The following is an 18,940-nucleotide window of genomic DNA, read 5'->3' on the forward strand; positions in this document are numbered from 1 at the left end:
TCTCATCAATCCACATTCTACTGACAGCTACAAAAAATAATTCTACATCTCATCAATCCACATTCTACTGACAGCTACAAACAATAATTCTATATCTCATCAATCCACATTCTACTGACAGCTACAAACAATAATTCTACATCTCATCAATCCACATTCTACTGACAGCTACAAACAATAATTCTACATCTCATCAATCTACATTTTATCAACAGCTAAAAACCATAATTCTACGTTCCATCAAGGAAAATCTTTTCAATCTAAAAACTAAATTCTATCAACTGAAACATTGTATTACTGAACAGTAAAATATTCCAACAAACCATATACTTTAATGCATAAGTTTGTACTGCACCACGTGATATTTCTATGTCAGTTAAAAATGTTTTGTTTCCACCTCTCTACAAATATATAATGTAATAACAAAAAAAAACCACAAGATTTTAGAAGCAATTTGGATCGAGCGACATCCCATCATTACATACAGGAGGATATCAAAGTACACTGGTGAATCATTTCTACCTAATGTACTTTCTATTAAAAAATAACAAAAACAAGAAAACTAAACAAACAGACATTTTAAAAACTCGCACTTTTAACCTTGATACAAGCAGAGTTATCCTTTTATCAAATAAATGCTCAGCTCCAGATAGGCAACAGGATTAAAGAATTTACAGTTGTAATGATTTCTTGTCCTTTGACTGATGACCAAGATCTTACCTTGATTCTACGACAAATTTCAAAGGTTATCTGTGACATATATAAGGGAATATGTCTGCAAACCTGCCCTGAAGATTTTTGATTGTTATCTTTAATATATATATCAAAGCTACATATTTGGAATAATTTGAAAAGCTGTTTCTCCCAAAGTGCTTCAGATCAAGGACTGAAAATTCAGAACTTAATGAGATACAATTACATAAGTTTAGTGATAAATCATTGGTCATGAAAAGTAGTAATGATGGTCTCACCAGTATTTCTACCTATAATTGTCGTGATTCTCATTACAGGCATTGTCAGATTGTTCTAAATTGTGAGAAAATTATCTACTTTCTGTATTAAATGATGTACTAGAAAAGTTATTGGTAAAATGTGTTAAGACATGAAACTTTTGAAGAAGTAAACCTAATGATGAAGTTGACATAACAGCTGATTTACTTGATGACTAGGTCTTTAGAAGGAAAACTTAAAAGGCTGTATGTTGCAGGGGACAGTACCCTTTTTAGGTTGTAGATGTCCTTCAATCAACACACATGGAACGTAAGCATGGCAATACTAAAGCTGATGTAAATCTATCAATTCACACCCTGAATCTTTCACACAACAATGCCGTCTATCTTTGTACACATAATTTTTTTCTCTTTCCTTTTATTTTCAAGATGCCTACATCGAAACTTAATATTTGGGTGAAAAAATCATTGTCATGAAACATCAGTAAGTATTGTACTGTCAGTGGAAGCAATGCTGGTTTATCAGATTTAGTGGGTCTGTTTAGGGAACTTTGATTCATGATTAAAACAGCCTTTACATCAGTAATTCATCCAAAAAGTCTTTTTTATATATATAGGCTATTAACTTGACATAACTATGTGTGTAAATTACACTCTTTCAAAAGTGAAAAGCATCAGGATTGTGTACAGGAGTTACCTCCCTTCCGTACACATCCGTCATATATACTTGGAAAGGAGTCGTCATAAACACCAACAAATTTAAGTCAAGTTAACATACCTCTTACTCTTATATTATATATTATAACAGCAAAATGTTAAATTTGTAATGTGATTCTGAACAAATGAAAAATTTACTTCAAAGCTTTTTTTATTTCTTTAACAATTTCTTCTGACTCTGGAAACTTCAATTTTCTTGGTGGACCTTTCTTGAGACCTGTCCAAACCAGGACTTCTGAAAAAACAATACACAATAATAATTGACTAGTTATTAATAAGAACTACTGCTATATTAGAACAATGACAATGCAACATTTGCTAAGCAGTGCATTTCTGTGGGTATATACATATTCAAAAAATAAAATATTAAATATTTTATCCATCCACAGAAATTATACTTTTATGAGGTAAAACAAAACTTGTATACACCCCAAAATTAAGCCTTGATATGTAGTAACAAGCATGGCTTGCACTGCAGAATGGGGCTGAAGTGGCAGAAATTTAGTAAACCAAGAAATTTTACAGCATTACTTTACCAGAGTTATCTTCTTTGAATAAAGTGCATTCAAAAGCTCCTCGTCTTGGTTTGTCCGGGTTGTAATCCACCTGTAGGTCTGCCCCAAATGATTCACGCAGGTCTTCAGCCAAGGCGACAGCTCTGCGTTTGTACACCTGTCAGGATTTACTGAATCAGAAATTGTATTTCAATTAGTCCTATACAATGTCACCTGAAAAAAAAAGTCTTTTGTTTTTCCCTTTCTTATTTTTATAAATTATCAACATCATTGCCACTAACAGCTGTGAATCATACCTTCTATATCTACCCGGCAATAAGCTCACTCATATGTGCTGCTCATTACAACATTCATTATATAACACAGAACAATATCAATGTCCTGTGTGGTACCATGAAGTCTAATCTGTTAAGAAAACTCTCTTTTAATCAAATTTAAAAAGAAATGATGTTGACTTCAATAATATTTATACAATTCTTTTATCTATATTTCCTTAATTTCTACTTTCACTCATTCTCAAGATAAATTCAGTCATTATTGATTTTATAATCTTGTTATAGTTGATCAATCAAAATTATGGTGTAGACTTTTAAACAATTATCATTCTTCAAATATTCGCAAACATCATAAATATGCATCAACATATACATATTCGGTGACATTTTGTTGTGTAAGTTGGGAAAAGATTTAAAATAATGTGGTCATTCATCAATGTACAGACCGATTGCTATTGTCACGGGATCACGGATGTATGCACATGGATTGTTAGAGATGTAGGTGTGGTAGGTACGAGAGTTATCTTTCTTCTCTAAATCAATTCAGTTATATAAACTATTTATATAGGTCTAGTGGGGATGAACGCTAGAACTTCGGTACTATGAAATGTTTTGAGATGGTCTGCATTCTATAAATAATTTATAATAGATTGCTCTAGTCCCTGTCTTGGGGCCCCACCATTCATTCTTCATTCTCGGAAGATTTATCTAATAGTAAATCTGTTGTACGTAAAATATCTAAAACATCTCAATATAGAGTTCTATATCAACGACATTTCCGTACCAGTGTTCGATTGCGATCCTCATCTGGCCTCCTGCGTGCTCCTCTTTGCTCTTCTTCGGCTTCTTCTGTGGTGAATTTTCGTCGGCGGCAAGGGCTGCCGACCCTCTCTTCTTCCTCGGCGGCATGATCAAACGCTTTTTCGCGTGTGAAATGTGTTTAATGGCTTCCTTCTGATTCCAAGAATACGATTATCAATGCTGATCAACGTGACACTTTGCCAAAACTATATCATCAAAGTCTTGAGTGCTCACGAGAGGAATCGTCCCTGAGCTGCAATAACATAACAATACTTTCGGATGCAAGAGCACTTACGTTAGTTGTGGTATACAGAAACGAAACCTTCCGAAAATCTCATAGCCACGTGACAAAAAAGTGCGGGAAAATATTTTCCATGAGAGGTATCTGAAGGGAAAATTGGTAAAGAGGTTCGACGCTCAGCTGGACCCCAAATCAACTTTTTTTCCAATGTGAATATTTTTCATAAATCGGTAAACAGTGTTGAAAAATATCAAAACAATATTCCTAACGCAACCAAAAAATAATTCCTCCCACTTTTAACGGGGTAGGATTAACATGCGAGCTTGCTAATTCGTCAGAGTCATCTCACTACTGTATTTTCTTCATTTTGTATTTGTTAAACATAATTGTTGTATAAATGTGTGTCTTAACAAAAGCATTCTAGTAAATGAACTACATCAATGTAACAAAACCAAGAGTAAATACATATTTCGTACCTATCTGAGATGGAACAATGATAACTAGTAGGAGGGGGTCCGATTGAGTGGTTACGATTTCTCTATTCAGTATCTCCATAAGACTATCTGTTGTCAAAATATGCATTAATCACTCGACAAGGAGGATAGAAGTGGATATTAAAATAGGGAAAAAACCTAAATCGGAAAACAAAAAACCCATAAAATGACACATCTGGAGTCGATGAAATATTGAATTGCATTTGCATGTCTTCCCAAAAGTTATTCGGTGCAGGTTGGGTGTGACTTGTATACTCCAGTAAGTGAAAACAAAACACACACATTCTGTTATTGTTGATGCGTGGAATTTCATTCAAATGAAGGCAATGATTGCTCACTAATTTAATATCATATTTACATATTATTGTGTCTTGTAGATGTACTGATACAGGACTTGTAGTTTTGTCAATGATTTCATCTGTATTTATACACTGTGTAATTATTGTTTACATCTGTATACATGTATTTATACACTGTAATTATTGTTAACATCTGTATACATGTATTTATACACTGTGTAATTATTGTTTACATCTGTATACATGTATTTATACACTGTGTAATTATTGTTTACATCTGTATACATGTATTTATACACTGTGTAATTATTGTTTACATCTGTATACATGTATTTATACACTGTGTGTAATTATTGTCTACATCTGTATACATGTATTTATACACTGTGTGTATATTGTCTACATCTGTATACATGTATTTATACACTGTGTAATTATTGTTTACATCTGTATACATGTATTTATACACTGTGTAATTATTGTTTACATCTGTATACATGTATTTATACACTGTGTAATTATTGTTTACATCTGTATACATGTATTTATACACTGTGTAATTATTGTTTACATCTGTATACATGTATTTATACACTGTGTGTAATTATTGTCTACATCTGTATACATATATTTATACACTGTGTAATTATTGTTTACATCTGTATACATGTATTTATACACTGTGTGTAATTATTGTTTACATCTGTATACATGTATTTATACACTATGTGTAATTATTGTCTACATCTGTATACATGTATTTATACACTGTGTAATTATTGTTTACATCTGTATACATGTATTTATACACTGTGTGTAATTATTGTTTACATCTGTATACATGTATTTTACACTGTAATTATTGTTTACATCTGTATACATGTATTTATACACTGTGTGTAATTATTGTTTACATCTGTATACATGTATTTATACACTGTGTAATTATTGTTTACATCTGTATACATGTATTTATACACTGTGTAATTATTGTTTACATCTGTATACATGTATTTATACATTGTGTAATTATTGTTTACATCTGTATACATGTATTTATACACTGTGTAATTATTGTTTACATCTGTATACATGTATTTATACACTGTGTAATTATTGTTTACATCTGTATACATGTATTTATACACTGTGTAATTATTGTTTACATCTGTATACATGTATTTATACACTGTGTAATTATTGTCTACATCTGTATACATGTATTTATACATTGTGTAATTATTGTCTACATCTGTATACATGTATTTATACACTGTGTGTAATTATTGTCTACATCTGTATACATGTATTTATACATTGTGTAATTATTGTTTACATCTGTATACATGTATTTATACATTGTGTAATTATTGTTTACATCTGTATACATGTATTTATACATTGTGTAATTATTGTTTACATCTGTATACATGTATTTATACACTGTGCAATTATTGTTTACATCTGTATACATGTATTTATACAGTGTGTAGATATTGATTACCGCAGTACATGCTTTTCGCTGTAGTTGGTTGAATTTTACTTCACTATATACACCATAAAATAAACGGAAGTAAATCGAGGTTCAGCGCTTCGTTATCTCAATGGATAATTAACATGACATATCGAGAACATTATGGTATTCTTACATTGGATGTCGATGTATTTTACACGTGATGTAAACTTATTATGTAATGTACAAAACTCCGTCACAGGTACTTCATACAAGCATCATCGATTGAATTCATGGTGTTGATTTCTATACAGAAAGTGGAATTGATTCATCGACAGAAAAAAATTATGAAAATTGTATATCAATTAAACATAGCATTTCAACACAGTATAAACAGCATAGGGAATATTATACATGTTACTAAATAAACGTAGTCGATTTCATCTACATCTCTTAGAGAATTTTGTGTGATACTCTTCTAACAGGTTTCTTTTAAACAATATTTAGAATTTTACCTCAACTTATCATTAAGCTTCACAGAGTAAGTTACAAGAGTATCTCGGAAAACATGGTATGAAAGCACCAGGCAAGGAATGAAGTAAATTCATTTCACAACATCGAACAAAACAAGACAGCATGAAAAAAAAACAGGACATCAATTCATTAAAATATATTGAACAAAACAGGACATCAATTCATTAACATACATTGAACAAAACAAGACATCAGTTTATCAAAATACATTGAACGAAACACGACATCAATTCATTACAATACATTGAACAGTATTGGACATAGTGCAATCAAACACGCCGAACATTACAGGACATAAAAGTATTAGGACTTTTCGACAGATCGATACAAATATTACAGCGAAACCTGACATTGAACAAAAACCATCCCGACTGTACAAGGCATCTTATTTGCAGCACATCATCATAATATCGACGGTTAAAATTTGATGAAAATTTCGTTACATCGGACAATCGTAGATATATCAAAATTATATCCAGTACAGGATATGGCGTCACTATAACAGAGCTCAGCGATATATCAAAATGATATACAGTACAGGATATGACGTCACTATAACATAGCTCAGAGATATATCTATATGATTGCAGTACAGGTTATGACGTCACTATAACAGAGCTCAGAGATATATCAAAATTATATACAGCACAGGATATGACGTCACTATAACAGAGCTCAGAGCGGATACTATAGATAATTACTTCTAACACTTTGGTATCCACAGTAAATAGTCTTGCTGTTTCCATATCACATATTATTTCCGGTCTTATTGAAAAGCTTGGAACAACAAAGGTGTATTATTCTCGTAAGATATGAAACGAACTCCATTATTTCTTTTCCATCATTGAAAATAGATACAGTAATTATATGACTTTCACACTGCCTCTCTCATAAATTCGTTTGTCCATACAACTACTGGTTTGTCCCAGAGGTGACTTTTGTGAAACGTGTAAATCGCGCTCACGACGCACGGCTTCGCCGGCGTTGCCAAATTTTTTCACTTCCGGCCCTAGAAATCGAGCTCCTCCGCAATTTCGTCCTCCTCGTCTGATTTCCAACCGTCGTCCATCACAACTCCCTTGTCTAAAAGCTTGTTCTGAAGTTGTTTACACCTAAAACAATATCAATAGCAGATATAAAGTACCGACAATATATACGAGGAGAGTTGGTTATGATCTTGATCCTTCCGTAAGACCGATCCCTATTGGTCCAACAAATCATTCAATCAGGCTGGCTGAGCATGTTGTACCTACCGTGCCTTGTACCTCCGTCTTGTTAGGTCCACTTTCTCGTGTTGTTTAACACTGCTATAATACGGAGTTTGATTATGTAACTACCGTGCCCTGTATCTCCGTCTTGTTAGGTCTACTTTCTCATGTTATCTAACACTGCTATAATACGGAGTTTGATTATATACCTACCGTGCCTTGTATCTCCGTCTTGCTAGGTCCACTTTCTCGTGTTGTTTAACACTGCTATAATACGGAGTTTGATTATATACCTACCGTGCCCTGTATCTCCGTCTTGTTAGGTCCACTTTCTCGTGTTGTTTAACACTGCTATAATACGGAGTTTGATTATGTAACTACCGTGCCCTGTATCTCCGTCTTGTTAGGTCCACTTTCTCATGTTATCTAACACTGCTATAATACGGAGTTTGATTATATACCTACCGTGCCCTGTATCTCCGTCTTGCTAGGTCCACTTTCTCGAGTTGTCTAACACTGCTATAATACGGAGTTTGATTATGTACCTACCGTGCCCTGTATCTCCGTCTTGCTAGGTCCACTTTCTCGTGTTGTTTAACACTGCTATAATACGGAGTTTGATTATATACCTACCGTGCCCTGTATCTCCGTCTTGCTAGGTCCACTTTCTCGTGTTGTTTAACACTGCTATAATACGGAGTTTGATTATATACCTACCGTGCCCTGTATCTCCGTCTTGCTAGGTCCACTTTCTCGTGTTGTTTAACACTGCTATAATACGGAGTTTGATTATATACCTACCGTGCCCTGTATCTCCGTCTTGCTAGGTCCACTTTCTCGTGTTGTTTAACACTGCTATAATACGGAGTTTGATTATATACCTACCGTGCCCTGTATCTCCGTCTTGCTCCACTTTCTCGTGTTGTTTAACACCTATAATACGGAGTTTGATTATATACCTACCGTGCCCTGTATCTCCGTCTTGCTAGGTCCACTTTCTCGTGTTTAACACTGCTATAATACGGAGTTTATTATAAACAAAAACTGCACAGCCCTGTATCTCCGTCTTGCTAGGTCCACTTTCTCGAGTTGTTTAACACTGCTATAATACGGAGTTTGATTATATACCTACCGTGCCCTGTATCTCCGTCTTGCTAGGTCCACTTTCTCGTGTTGTTTAACACTGCTATAATACGGAGTTTGATTATAATTGAATTGAATTGAATTGAATTTCTTTATTTCCTCCAACGCATGAAGATCAATTCAAAACATAAACGATAATATAAATATACATGGACATAATTTAATATGTTGTGATCTCCAGAAGGAAAGTATATCTGACATTTAACTGTTCATTGTTTTAGTCTATGAGGTTAGAAATTTTGCAATTTTGTTAAATATTACTGAATTACACTACAGGCGGTGTAGCCAATGCACTAGCGCTGGTTTCATTTTATATAACATTAGCATCTTCCAGTGTTGACTAACTTCCAACATATCATCATCTCCCCCAAGAAGGAAGTTTATAAGCCTATCATCATCATTCAATATACACTCTGTACAACCGGAAGTAAATTTACAATACTTGTTTGTAGTCTATCTCTTTCATCAAAATATATACGACAGTCGATTACTAGATGTTTCACAATATCATCCACATTTTGCTTTCACAGATACATTTTGTGATAGGTAGTGCTCCAAGTTTCACAAGAAATCCAAATTCTCTGCACATATCATCTAATTCAAAACACAGCAACCAGAGTTTGTGCGGGGCGATTCTTGGATGTATGGTTTATACCTTAACATACGCTGTTTCCATTCAAGTTATCTCAGATACTGTTTTGTTCACAATATATTTCCAAGCAATTTTAGTAGGAAAGCAGCCGTATTTGATAAAACTATTCAGATATTCTTCAAGTCCGTATCTATAAACCGTAGTAATCAGTGTTCGAAAGATATCCGTGCATTCATCCAAAAATAAGCAATATTCCAATGTTAAAATTAAACAACTGTTTGTGTATTTTGGTGAAATCTGTCAAACACAGTCTTCCAAAAAACAATAATCGGTACTTATCTATGTAATGTTTTAGCCTACAAATACCAAGGGTTTCAATGGCGGGGAACTTTTGTCAAATCCTTGAAGGATTCGACAGCACTTCCGCTGGGTTACCTCAAGTTTGTCCAAACTTCTCTACTTCTCCCCAAGTCTCACACGCATACATGCCAGCGGGTAAGATGACACGTTTCCAGACAAGAGAAGACGCTATCGGATTAACACGAAGACCCATATCTCGAAGAGAATGAAATGATCTTTGTAGTTTGTGACAAACCCTGTCCAGGCATTTATTTACAGGATTAGTATTAGATATGACAGTTCCTGCGTATATCACACTCTCCTTTGTTTCTATTGTATTTCCTCCCATAGAAAAGTCATATTTTGCAGACTGATTTCGGTTATTGAATACGATGATAGCACTCTTGGACGCGTTATATTTCAATTGCCATTTAAAGGCATACATTCTTGAAATTTCGATTAAGTTTTGTAAGCCGTTCTTACTAGAGGATATCAGACAGGTGTCATCAGCAAGTAAGATACCAGGTATATATCCACAATGTTTATGCCACAGTTTGTTCCACATATAGCCTTCATCAATCCGTCAATATACAGTTTAAACATAGGACCGACACCGCGCGTCACGTGTCGAAGTCGCTTAGTTCTCCCTTTAGTCTAACACATACTTTTGTTTGCATGTAAGAGCTGAAGATAATTTTCCACAATACCAAGTTCATATATTTTATAGCCATACCCTGTCAAACGCCTTCTGTTATCTAAAAAAGCGATGTAGAGCGATGATTTCCTTTCGGTATAAAAGGATACTATTTCTTTTAACGTGAAGATTGCTAGCCCCCATGTTTTTTCTAAATCCAAACTGTAGAGAATGTGGAAAATCAACTTTGTTGTGTATAATCCATTTCTCTATCCTTTCCAGAAGTACTTTTTCAAATAACTTACCGATGGAAGATGTCAGAGTTATTCCGCGGTAACTTGTTGGGTCTGACGGATTTTTATTCTCACCTTTGAAAATTGGTATTACTATTCCCTCCTTAAACCTTTGTGGAACACATTCCATTGACAATACAATATTGAATATAACGCACAGTGATTTGTTTAACACTGCTATAATACGGAGCCCTGTATCTCCGTCTTGCTAGGTCCACTTTCTCGTGTTGTTTAACACTGCTATAATACGGAGTTTGATTATATACCTACCGTGCCCTGTATCTCCGTCTTGCTAGGTCCACTTTCTCGAGTTGTTTAACACTGCTATAATACGGAGTTTGATTATATACCTACCGTGCCCTGTATCTCCGTCTTGCTAGGTCCACTTTCTCGTGTTGTTTAACACTGCTATAATACGGAGTTTGATTATATACCTACCGTGCCCTGTATCTCCGTCTTGCTAGGTCCACTTTCTCGTGTTTAACACTGCTATAATACGGAGTTTGATTATATACCTACCGTGCCCTGTATCTCCGTCTTGCTAGGTCCACTTTCTCGAGTTGCTTCGTCTTCGTCTTAAGTTCATTTTCCACACTGATTACATCGGCAAGGGACTTCGTTACACTGCAGTAAATATACATATAAAATAAAAACATATTGTTAGATGTTAATCATATACTACCAGTTTCCCAACTATACTCGTGCTAGCGATTAGAATCTGTTCTCGTTATTTAGCGCCTTTATAGGTAAGATTTACGTTTATGTCTGAATAACACCACGCTTTCTACAACCAATAGATACTTCCTAACGGTTTCGGTACAAGGAGCCGGTACATTCCCCTAACACAAGGAACCGGTACATTCCTCTAATACAAGGAGTCAGCGTAGTCTGTCTGTAGTACAGTCTACCACTCACCTGTCTGTAGTACAATCTACCATTCATATGTCTGTAGTACAACCTAACACTCACCTGTCTGTAGTACAGTCTACCACTCACCTGTCTGTAGTACAATCTACCATTCATATGTCTGTAGTACAACCTACCACTCACCTGTCTGTAGTACAATCTACAACTCACCTGTCTGTAGTACAATCTACCACTCACCTGTCTGTGGTACAATCTACCACTCACCTGTCTGTAGTACAATCTACAACTCACCTGTCTGTAGTACAATCTAACACTCACCTGTCTGTAGTTAAATCTACACTCACCTGTCTGTAGTACAATCTACCACTCACCTGTCTGTAGTACAATCTACCACTCACCTGCCTGTAGTACAATCTACCACTCACCTGTCTGTAGTTAAATCTACACTCACCTGTCTGTAGTACAATCTACCACTCACCTGTCTGTAGTACAGTCTACCACTCACCTGTCTGTAGTACAATCTACCATTCATATGTCTGTAGTACAACCTACCACTCACCTGTCTGTAGTACAATCTACAACTCACCTGTCTGTAGTACAATCTACCACTCACCTGTCTGTAGTTAAATCTACACTCACCTGTCTGTAGTACAATCTACCACTCACCTGTCTGTAGCACAATCTACCACTCACCTGTCTGTAGTACACTCTACCACTCACTTGTCTGTAGTACAATCTACACTCACCTGTCTGTAGTACAATCTACCACTCACCTGTCTGTCTGTAGTACACTCTACCACTCACTTGTCTGTAGTACAATCTACCACTCACCTGTCTGTAGTACAATCTACCACTCACCTGCCTGTAGTACAATCTACCACTCACCTGTCTGTAGTTAAATCTACACTCACCTGTCTGTAGTACAATCTACCACTCACCTGTCTGTAGTACAGTCTACCACTCACCTGTCTGTAGTACAATCTACCATTCATATGTCTGTAGTACAACCTACCACTCACCTGTCTGTAGTACAATCTACCACTCACCTGTCTGTAGTACAATCTACCACTCACCTGTCTGTAGTACACTCTACCACTCACTTGTCTGTAGTACAATCTACACTCACCTGTCTGTAGTACAATCTACCACTCCCCTGTCTGTAGTACACTCTACCACTCACTTGTCTGTAGTACAATCTACACTCACCTGTCTGTAGTACAATCTACCACTCACCTGTCTGTAGTACAATCTACCACTCACCTGTCTGTAGTACAATCTACAACTCACCTGTCTGTAGTACAATCTATCACTCACCTGTCTGTAGTACAATCTATCACTCACCTGTCTGTGGTACAATCTACCACTCACCTGTCTGTAGTGCAATCTACCACTCACCTGTGTGTAGTACAATCTACACTCACCTGTCTGTAGTACAGTCTACAACTCACCTGTCTGTAGTACAATCTACCACTCACCTGTCTGTAGTACAATCTATCACTCACCTGTCTGTAGTACAATCTACCACTCACATGTCTGTAGTACAATCTACCACTCACCTGTCTGTAGTACAATCTAACACTCACCTGTCTGTAGTACAATCTACCACTCACCTGTCTGTAGTACACTCACCTGTCTGTAGTACAATCTATCACTCATCTGTCTGTAGTACAATCTACCACTCACATGTCTGTAGTACAATCTACCACTCACCTGTCTGTAGTACAATCTAACACTCACCTGTCTGTAGTACAATCTACCACTCACCTGTCTGTAGTACACTCACCTGTCTGTAGTACAATCTACCACTCATCTGTCTGTAGTACAATCTAACACTCACCTTTCTGTCTCCGACTTTCCCACCCTAGGGTATTCGTTCGTGCTCTTCTTCCTGAGATACTCCTCCAACTTGTCTATAGTCATACGTAACGTTTCACACCTGTGGAAGTATTGATTATTTTAAGTTTGTAATTCGGTATACTTAATAGATTTGCGGCGATTGTCTACCTTAACACTGAGATGAATTAGTGTAAGAAGGCTTGATCACTGATTACGTCTATACTAAGTACTAAGTACTGTGCGAAAGTTAAAAGATTTACAAAGACACAAGTGGAAGACATCTTCCTATATAGATTAAGATACAGTAAAACTAGTTAATGAATTCAACTTCGTCACGTGGAGCACATTGATTGTACTTTCCACACAGCATGACAAATTGACAGTGTTTAAGATACATGTAGTTACCTTTCCTCGGCTATCTCCCTTTCACGTGCCTCAGACTCCTGTAGACTGGTTTTTTCCTGGAGAGCCAATTGAAGACGTTCCATTTTGACGAGAGTGTCTTTGTACCTGAAATACAATACCACGTGACTTTAGATGTTCTACATACAAATCAGTGTGATGTTCCAGATAATTTGTCAGAATTTACTCTTCATGGTATCTATTCCGCTTCTATGGAACTCAAAGTATAAACTATTCTCCTGGCTCTACTGTCTGTAAATTATAGCCCCAGATTTAGGCAGAAGGCTGAGGAGCATAAACTAATCTCCTGGCTGTACTGTCTGTAAATTATAGCCCCATATTTAGGCAGAAGGCTGAGGAGCATAAACTAATCTCCTGGCTGTACTGTCTGTAAATTATAGTCTCAGATTTAGGCAGAAGGTGAGAAGTATAAACCAATCTCCTGGCTCTACTGCTTGTAAATTATAGTCCCAGATTTAGGCAGAAGGTGAGGAGTATAAACTAATCTCCTGGCTGTAATGCCTGTAAATTATAGCCACAGATTTAGGCAGAAAGCTGAGGAGTATAAACTAATTTCCTGGCCCTACTGTCTGTAAATTATAATCCCAGATTTAGGCAGAAGGTGAGAAGAAAGAATATATAGAATCTCGCCGTGTTACATTTAACATCTGTTATGTTCAAATATAAATATTTCCATTTCTTTCTGTTTTACACAGATGATCAGCGATCCATTCAAGTATATCCTGGTCGATTTAAGATCTCCTGATTTTGTTTGACAATTTTAATATGATCGATATCAAATGTTATCTTTAAAGAACATACGACATCAAAATGTTCTCTTTGGACGACAGTTTCAGCCCGATCATCCGGGCCTTTTGTAGCTGAGTTTAGCATCGCACACAGTCTCAAATATTGGCACTAATATTTAGTTCATAGTTTATTGTAGTTAGCTATACAGCAATATGATACACGAAAATCATCACTGTCAGGCGTTGACAGACTACCACCCGATGACATAACGGTTAAAAGTGTCGGTGTAGTAATTTGGACATTCCCGGAATTCACTAATTATAACTGAATGTATTTAGACAATCCTTAACTTTATTAAAGTGTGTGATAACAACATCAGTGAATACTCGGATCTTATCCATAGTATCAGTTTATAATAATGTACGTGAAATTAGCGTGCTGACCCCGACGTTGACCTTATAGGCCTAAATATAGCTACCTTTCTTCTGCCTCTTTTCGAGCCTTGACCTCCTTCTCCATTTGGCCAACCTTGACCATCAGGTCGTGTTGTGCTTGATTCCATCTGCAGTGTAAAAAAGGATACATACTATTTGTAAAATGGATACAAATCAGTATAGATTTATGTCTGGTAAGATCATGAACGTTTGTTGACGGGTAAGTGAAAGACACTGGGTATGTGGATTGACAGACAGTGCCGATGGAAATTCCAAATGTTTTGTTTGTTCATACATTGACAATATGACTTACTTGTCGTCATTCTTGTTGGGCGTGACACTCCGGTTGGCTGTGTAGTTCGGTGACAGCCGGTGGGGGTCCCTGCAACAGATCCTTAACTCATTATATGTATACGCTGTTCATTAAACTATACCATGAAAACGAGGGTCACCTGACCAAGAAATGATAGCTGAAGTCGTTTGATTTTGTAAGTACGATCAGTGATTTGCTTGATGTCTTAATAAATAAAAAGAAAATGCATTCTGCTGTCAAATCTCTTAAAAGTGGCAAATCGGCTGGTCATGATGGAATTTTTAATGAATATATGAAATCAACAATTAATATTTTGCTACCTTTGTCATCCTCAATACTCCAGGGGTTACGATCACTATTACTCTGTGCAGAGTAGAAGGTGATCGTAATCCCTGGAATATCGAGGATGCTATCTTTGTATGTTGTTTTAACAAAAGCTTTGATTCCGGTATTTTCCTGATTCTTGGTCAAACGGAGCTTTCATACCGATATACAAAAAGAGAGGATGCATGTCTACCTGCAAATCCTCCATTACAGTACTTCGCTGTATAGGTAATCTGTTCACCACTGTCTTAAACATTCGTCTAACATGTTTTGTTGAAAATAGCGAAATTTTATCAGAAACACAAACTGGTTTCAAAAAGTATACTCTGTATCAGACTATTTATTGACTTTGTGTGCTGTTAAGAAATCGTACAATAAACTTTATCGTACGTTTATAGACTTTACTAAAGCCTTTGACCAGTTCTGGCGATCTGGACTCTGCCTTCAGCTTATAGAATCTGGTATCTCAAAAAAATGTTTTAATCTTATTGTACAAATGTATCCAAATATCATGTGTGAATCACAATGGTTATGTTTCCGTATACTTTTACTGTTATTCTGTTGTATAGCAAGGTGAAAATCTGTGCCCTTTTCTGTTTGTCATTTTTCTGAATTAGCTTGAAGTATAATATATACCCATAATGGAAATAGTGTTGTTATAAGTGATTTAAACGGAATACATGAAAGTTCTAGTTCTGTTATACACAGATGATACTGTTATTTTTGCAGAAAAAGCCGCAGAAAGGCAGAAATCACTGTCAGATTTTCGAAGGTACTGTATACAATGGAAGTTGTCAGTAAACTTTGCGCTCAAGATATCGTAGATTACCGAATTTGTAGTTATTTGATAATGTTATTGGAATTTCTGATTGCTATAAATAACTTGAGTTCCTTTTCATTTTTAATGAAACTAGTTTCAGTCACGGTTGACTGTCTCAAAATAACAACAGTCAATACACAAAGAATTGACATTTTCCTTACGACTTACAAATCAGCATATTGCGACGCCATTGCCGATAGAGAGAATATCCTGTATACAAACAAATTATATAGTAAAAACGAAGTAGATGTATGGTTTACTTACTTATGAAGGGTTTGTCTAGTTTTAAGTGTTATACTGGGTTTTAAATACTTCTAAACGACTTTGGAGAAACCAGTTCGAGCTGCAAGAAGTACCTCGTAATATCAGTGGCCTCTCACGCCACGCAGTGAGGTTAAACAACGACAGAAACGTTACAGTATAAACAGTTTCGTCTTTTATTTGATTCATAATCAACTATTAAGCTTTGATATAAGCAGGCTTTATATATATGACTGTGGGTTTAGATATTTGACTACAGATTATTCAGTACACTGGCACCGTCATCGATCGATCGCGTATTTTTATTTAAATACTGTTCACTTGAGAGAGTAAACAACGTAAATAATGCATTAATATATATCTTAATACAGGTAAAGTATAGGCCACACTGATTTGTGTGCTGATAAAATCAAGCTTGTCCATAACATTATTTAAATCTCTCATTGGTAATCTGACTTTCACGCAACCTGCTAATACGTTAGACGTCACTAAGAAATTTATTCCTACATGTATGTATTACTAAACAGTGCTATGTGCACGTGACGGTAACGTGTTCAACATGGTCAGTTTTAAATACAGTTTAAAGTTAACAATCATTATTTATTATATTGTACCCTCTAAAAGTTCAGAGCTTTTTATTGCAGTTGTTAATTTCCTTTTTACTTCTATACACAAATAATAGGATTATCGTAAAGGCAACTGTCCGTTTGTCTTAATGTTATAAATAGTTTGTCGTGCATTAAAAAGTCTATAGGGCCTGTCTGCTTCTTAATGACAAAATATACAATCTTTAGGGACAAGTTTTTTCCATCAAAAACATCTTGTAACTATTGTAAACAGGTACATGTGTACGATTATCATCAGTTGTCTGTAAACACCATTAGGTCGTCCAATGTCCCTGTTCATCCTACCCGAGCCCCAGTCACCGTAACGTCATGTTATGATTATCGCTAATAGTCAGTGATTTGTCTGGTGTAGGTGACCGTGTAGTCATCAAAACATCACCCTCGAATCTCCTGTGAGTTTTGCTGTAAGAATTGCTATTCTGTTGACATATTAACACAAATGAAATGTTCTGAAATATCCAAACTAACTGGCCGGCGATTCCACTACAGGTATATACCGATATATATATATATATATATATATTGGCAAGTATATACAACATGCAACTTAATCAATACAGGTAGTATACTTACGGTGTAGATGTCTTTCTGTTGAACATCCTCTCATTGATTCGATAAACCCAAAAACAAGACAATAATATCCTTTCGGAGGTACATGTCAGTACCTGGTCAAGACATGGCTAAGTACTACACCACACGCGGTACTGACTATAGATTATAAGTACCCAGGTAAAACACGTCAACAAATACAAGTACACAACCTGTTTTCTTACGGTAAGTGTTCTACAGACAGGTACGTCATTAAAACCCTAAAATACACTACAGACGTCTACCATACCGTACAAGGCCACACGTTTATATAAAAATGGACTTAGTTATATCTAAATCCGTGTTCTGTATCTTGCAAATAGATTTGATAAACGATAAAAAACAACAACAAAGATACAACAAATCAACAAAATTATGTCTATAAATCAACAAAATAATTAAAAAAAAAAATAAAAATACCCTACAGTCGGACCTTGAATTTTAATCAAACAAGACAGATTTATAGGTGTCCTCCATATAATCTCTCATCGTCACTTGGGTAGAGGTTAACAGGTGTCGGCACTCACTAGGGTAGAGGTTAACAGGTGTCGGCACTCACTAGGGTAGAGGTTAACAGGTGTCGACATTCACTAGGGTAGAGGTTGACAAGTGTCGACACAAGGGTAGAGGTTAACAGGTGTCGGCACTCACTAGGGTAGAGGGTAACAGGTGTCGACACTCACTAGGGTAGAGGTTAACAGGTGTCGACACTCACTAGGGTAGAGGTTAACAGGTGTCGGCACTCACTAGGGTAGATGTTAACAGGTGTCGACACTCACTAGGGTAGAGGTTAACAGGTGTCGGCACTCACTAGGGTAGATGTTAACAGGTGTCGGCACTCACTAGGGTAGAGGTTAACAGGTGTCGACACTCACTAGGGTAGAGGTTAACAGGTGTCGGCACTCACTTGGGTAGAGGTTAACAGGTGTCGACACTCACTAGGGTAGAGGTTAATAGGTGTCGGCACTCACTAGGGTAGAGGTTAACAGGTGTCGGCACTCACTAGGGTAGAGGTTAACATGTGTCGACACTCACTAGGGTAGAGGTTAACAGGTGTCGGCACTCATTTGGGTAGATGTTAACAGGTGTCGGCACTCACTAGGGTAGATGTTGACAAGTGTCGACACAAGGGTAGAGGTTAACAGGTGTCGACACTCACTAGGGTAGAGGTTAACAGGTGTCGGCACTCACTAGGGTAGAGGTTAACAGGTGTCGGCACTCACTAGGGTAG

General features: G+C 36.3%; 1 protein-coding gene across 1 annotated transcript; it reads right to left on the reverse strand.

Moving 5' to 3' along the window:
- Positions 1-7,288: 7,288 nt before the first annotated feature.
- LOC132545247 (calponin homology domain-containing protein DDB_G0272472-like) lies at positions 7,289-17,720 on the reverse strand. Its single transcript, XM_060208923.1, has 7 exons — positions 17,695-17,720; positions 15,091-15,159; positions 14,822-14,905; positions 13,597-13,701; positions 13,193-13,291; positions 11,008-11,112; positions 7,289-7,391 (listed from the first exon to the last, which is right to left on the reverse strand). The coding sequence occupies exons 1-7, from the start codon at positions 17,718-17,720 to the stop codon at positions 7,289-7,291; spliced, it is 591 nt and encodes a 196-aa protein (XP_060064906.1).
- Between the last annotated feature and the right edge of the window lie 1,220 nt (positions 17,721-18,940).

Source organism: Ylistrum balloti, unplaced genomic scaffold (genome assembly GCF_031769215.1).
Source record: "Ylistrum balloti isolate Yb309-2 unplaced genomic scaffold, AGI_CSIRO_Ybal_v1 Utg369834, whole genome shotgun sequence".
Classification (NCBI taxonomy): Eukaryota; Metazoa; Mollusca; class Bivalvia; order Pectinida; family Pectinidae; genus Ylistrum; species Ylistrum balloti.

Bases quoted from the DNA above. Each gene is read 5' to 3' on its own strand.
- LOC132545247 (XM_060208923.1), bottom strand. From the start codon at position 17,720: ATGTTCAACAGAAAGACATCTACACC. The intron at 15,160-17,694 runs GTAAGTATACTA...GATCTGTTGCAG, and splicing joins AACAGAAAGACATCTACACC to GGACCCCCACCGGCTGTCAC. The intron at 13,702-14,821 runs GTAGCTATATTT...ATTGTATTTCAG, and splicing joins CGAAAAGAGGCAGAAGAAAG to GTACAAAGACACTCTCGTCA.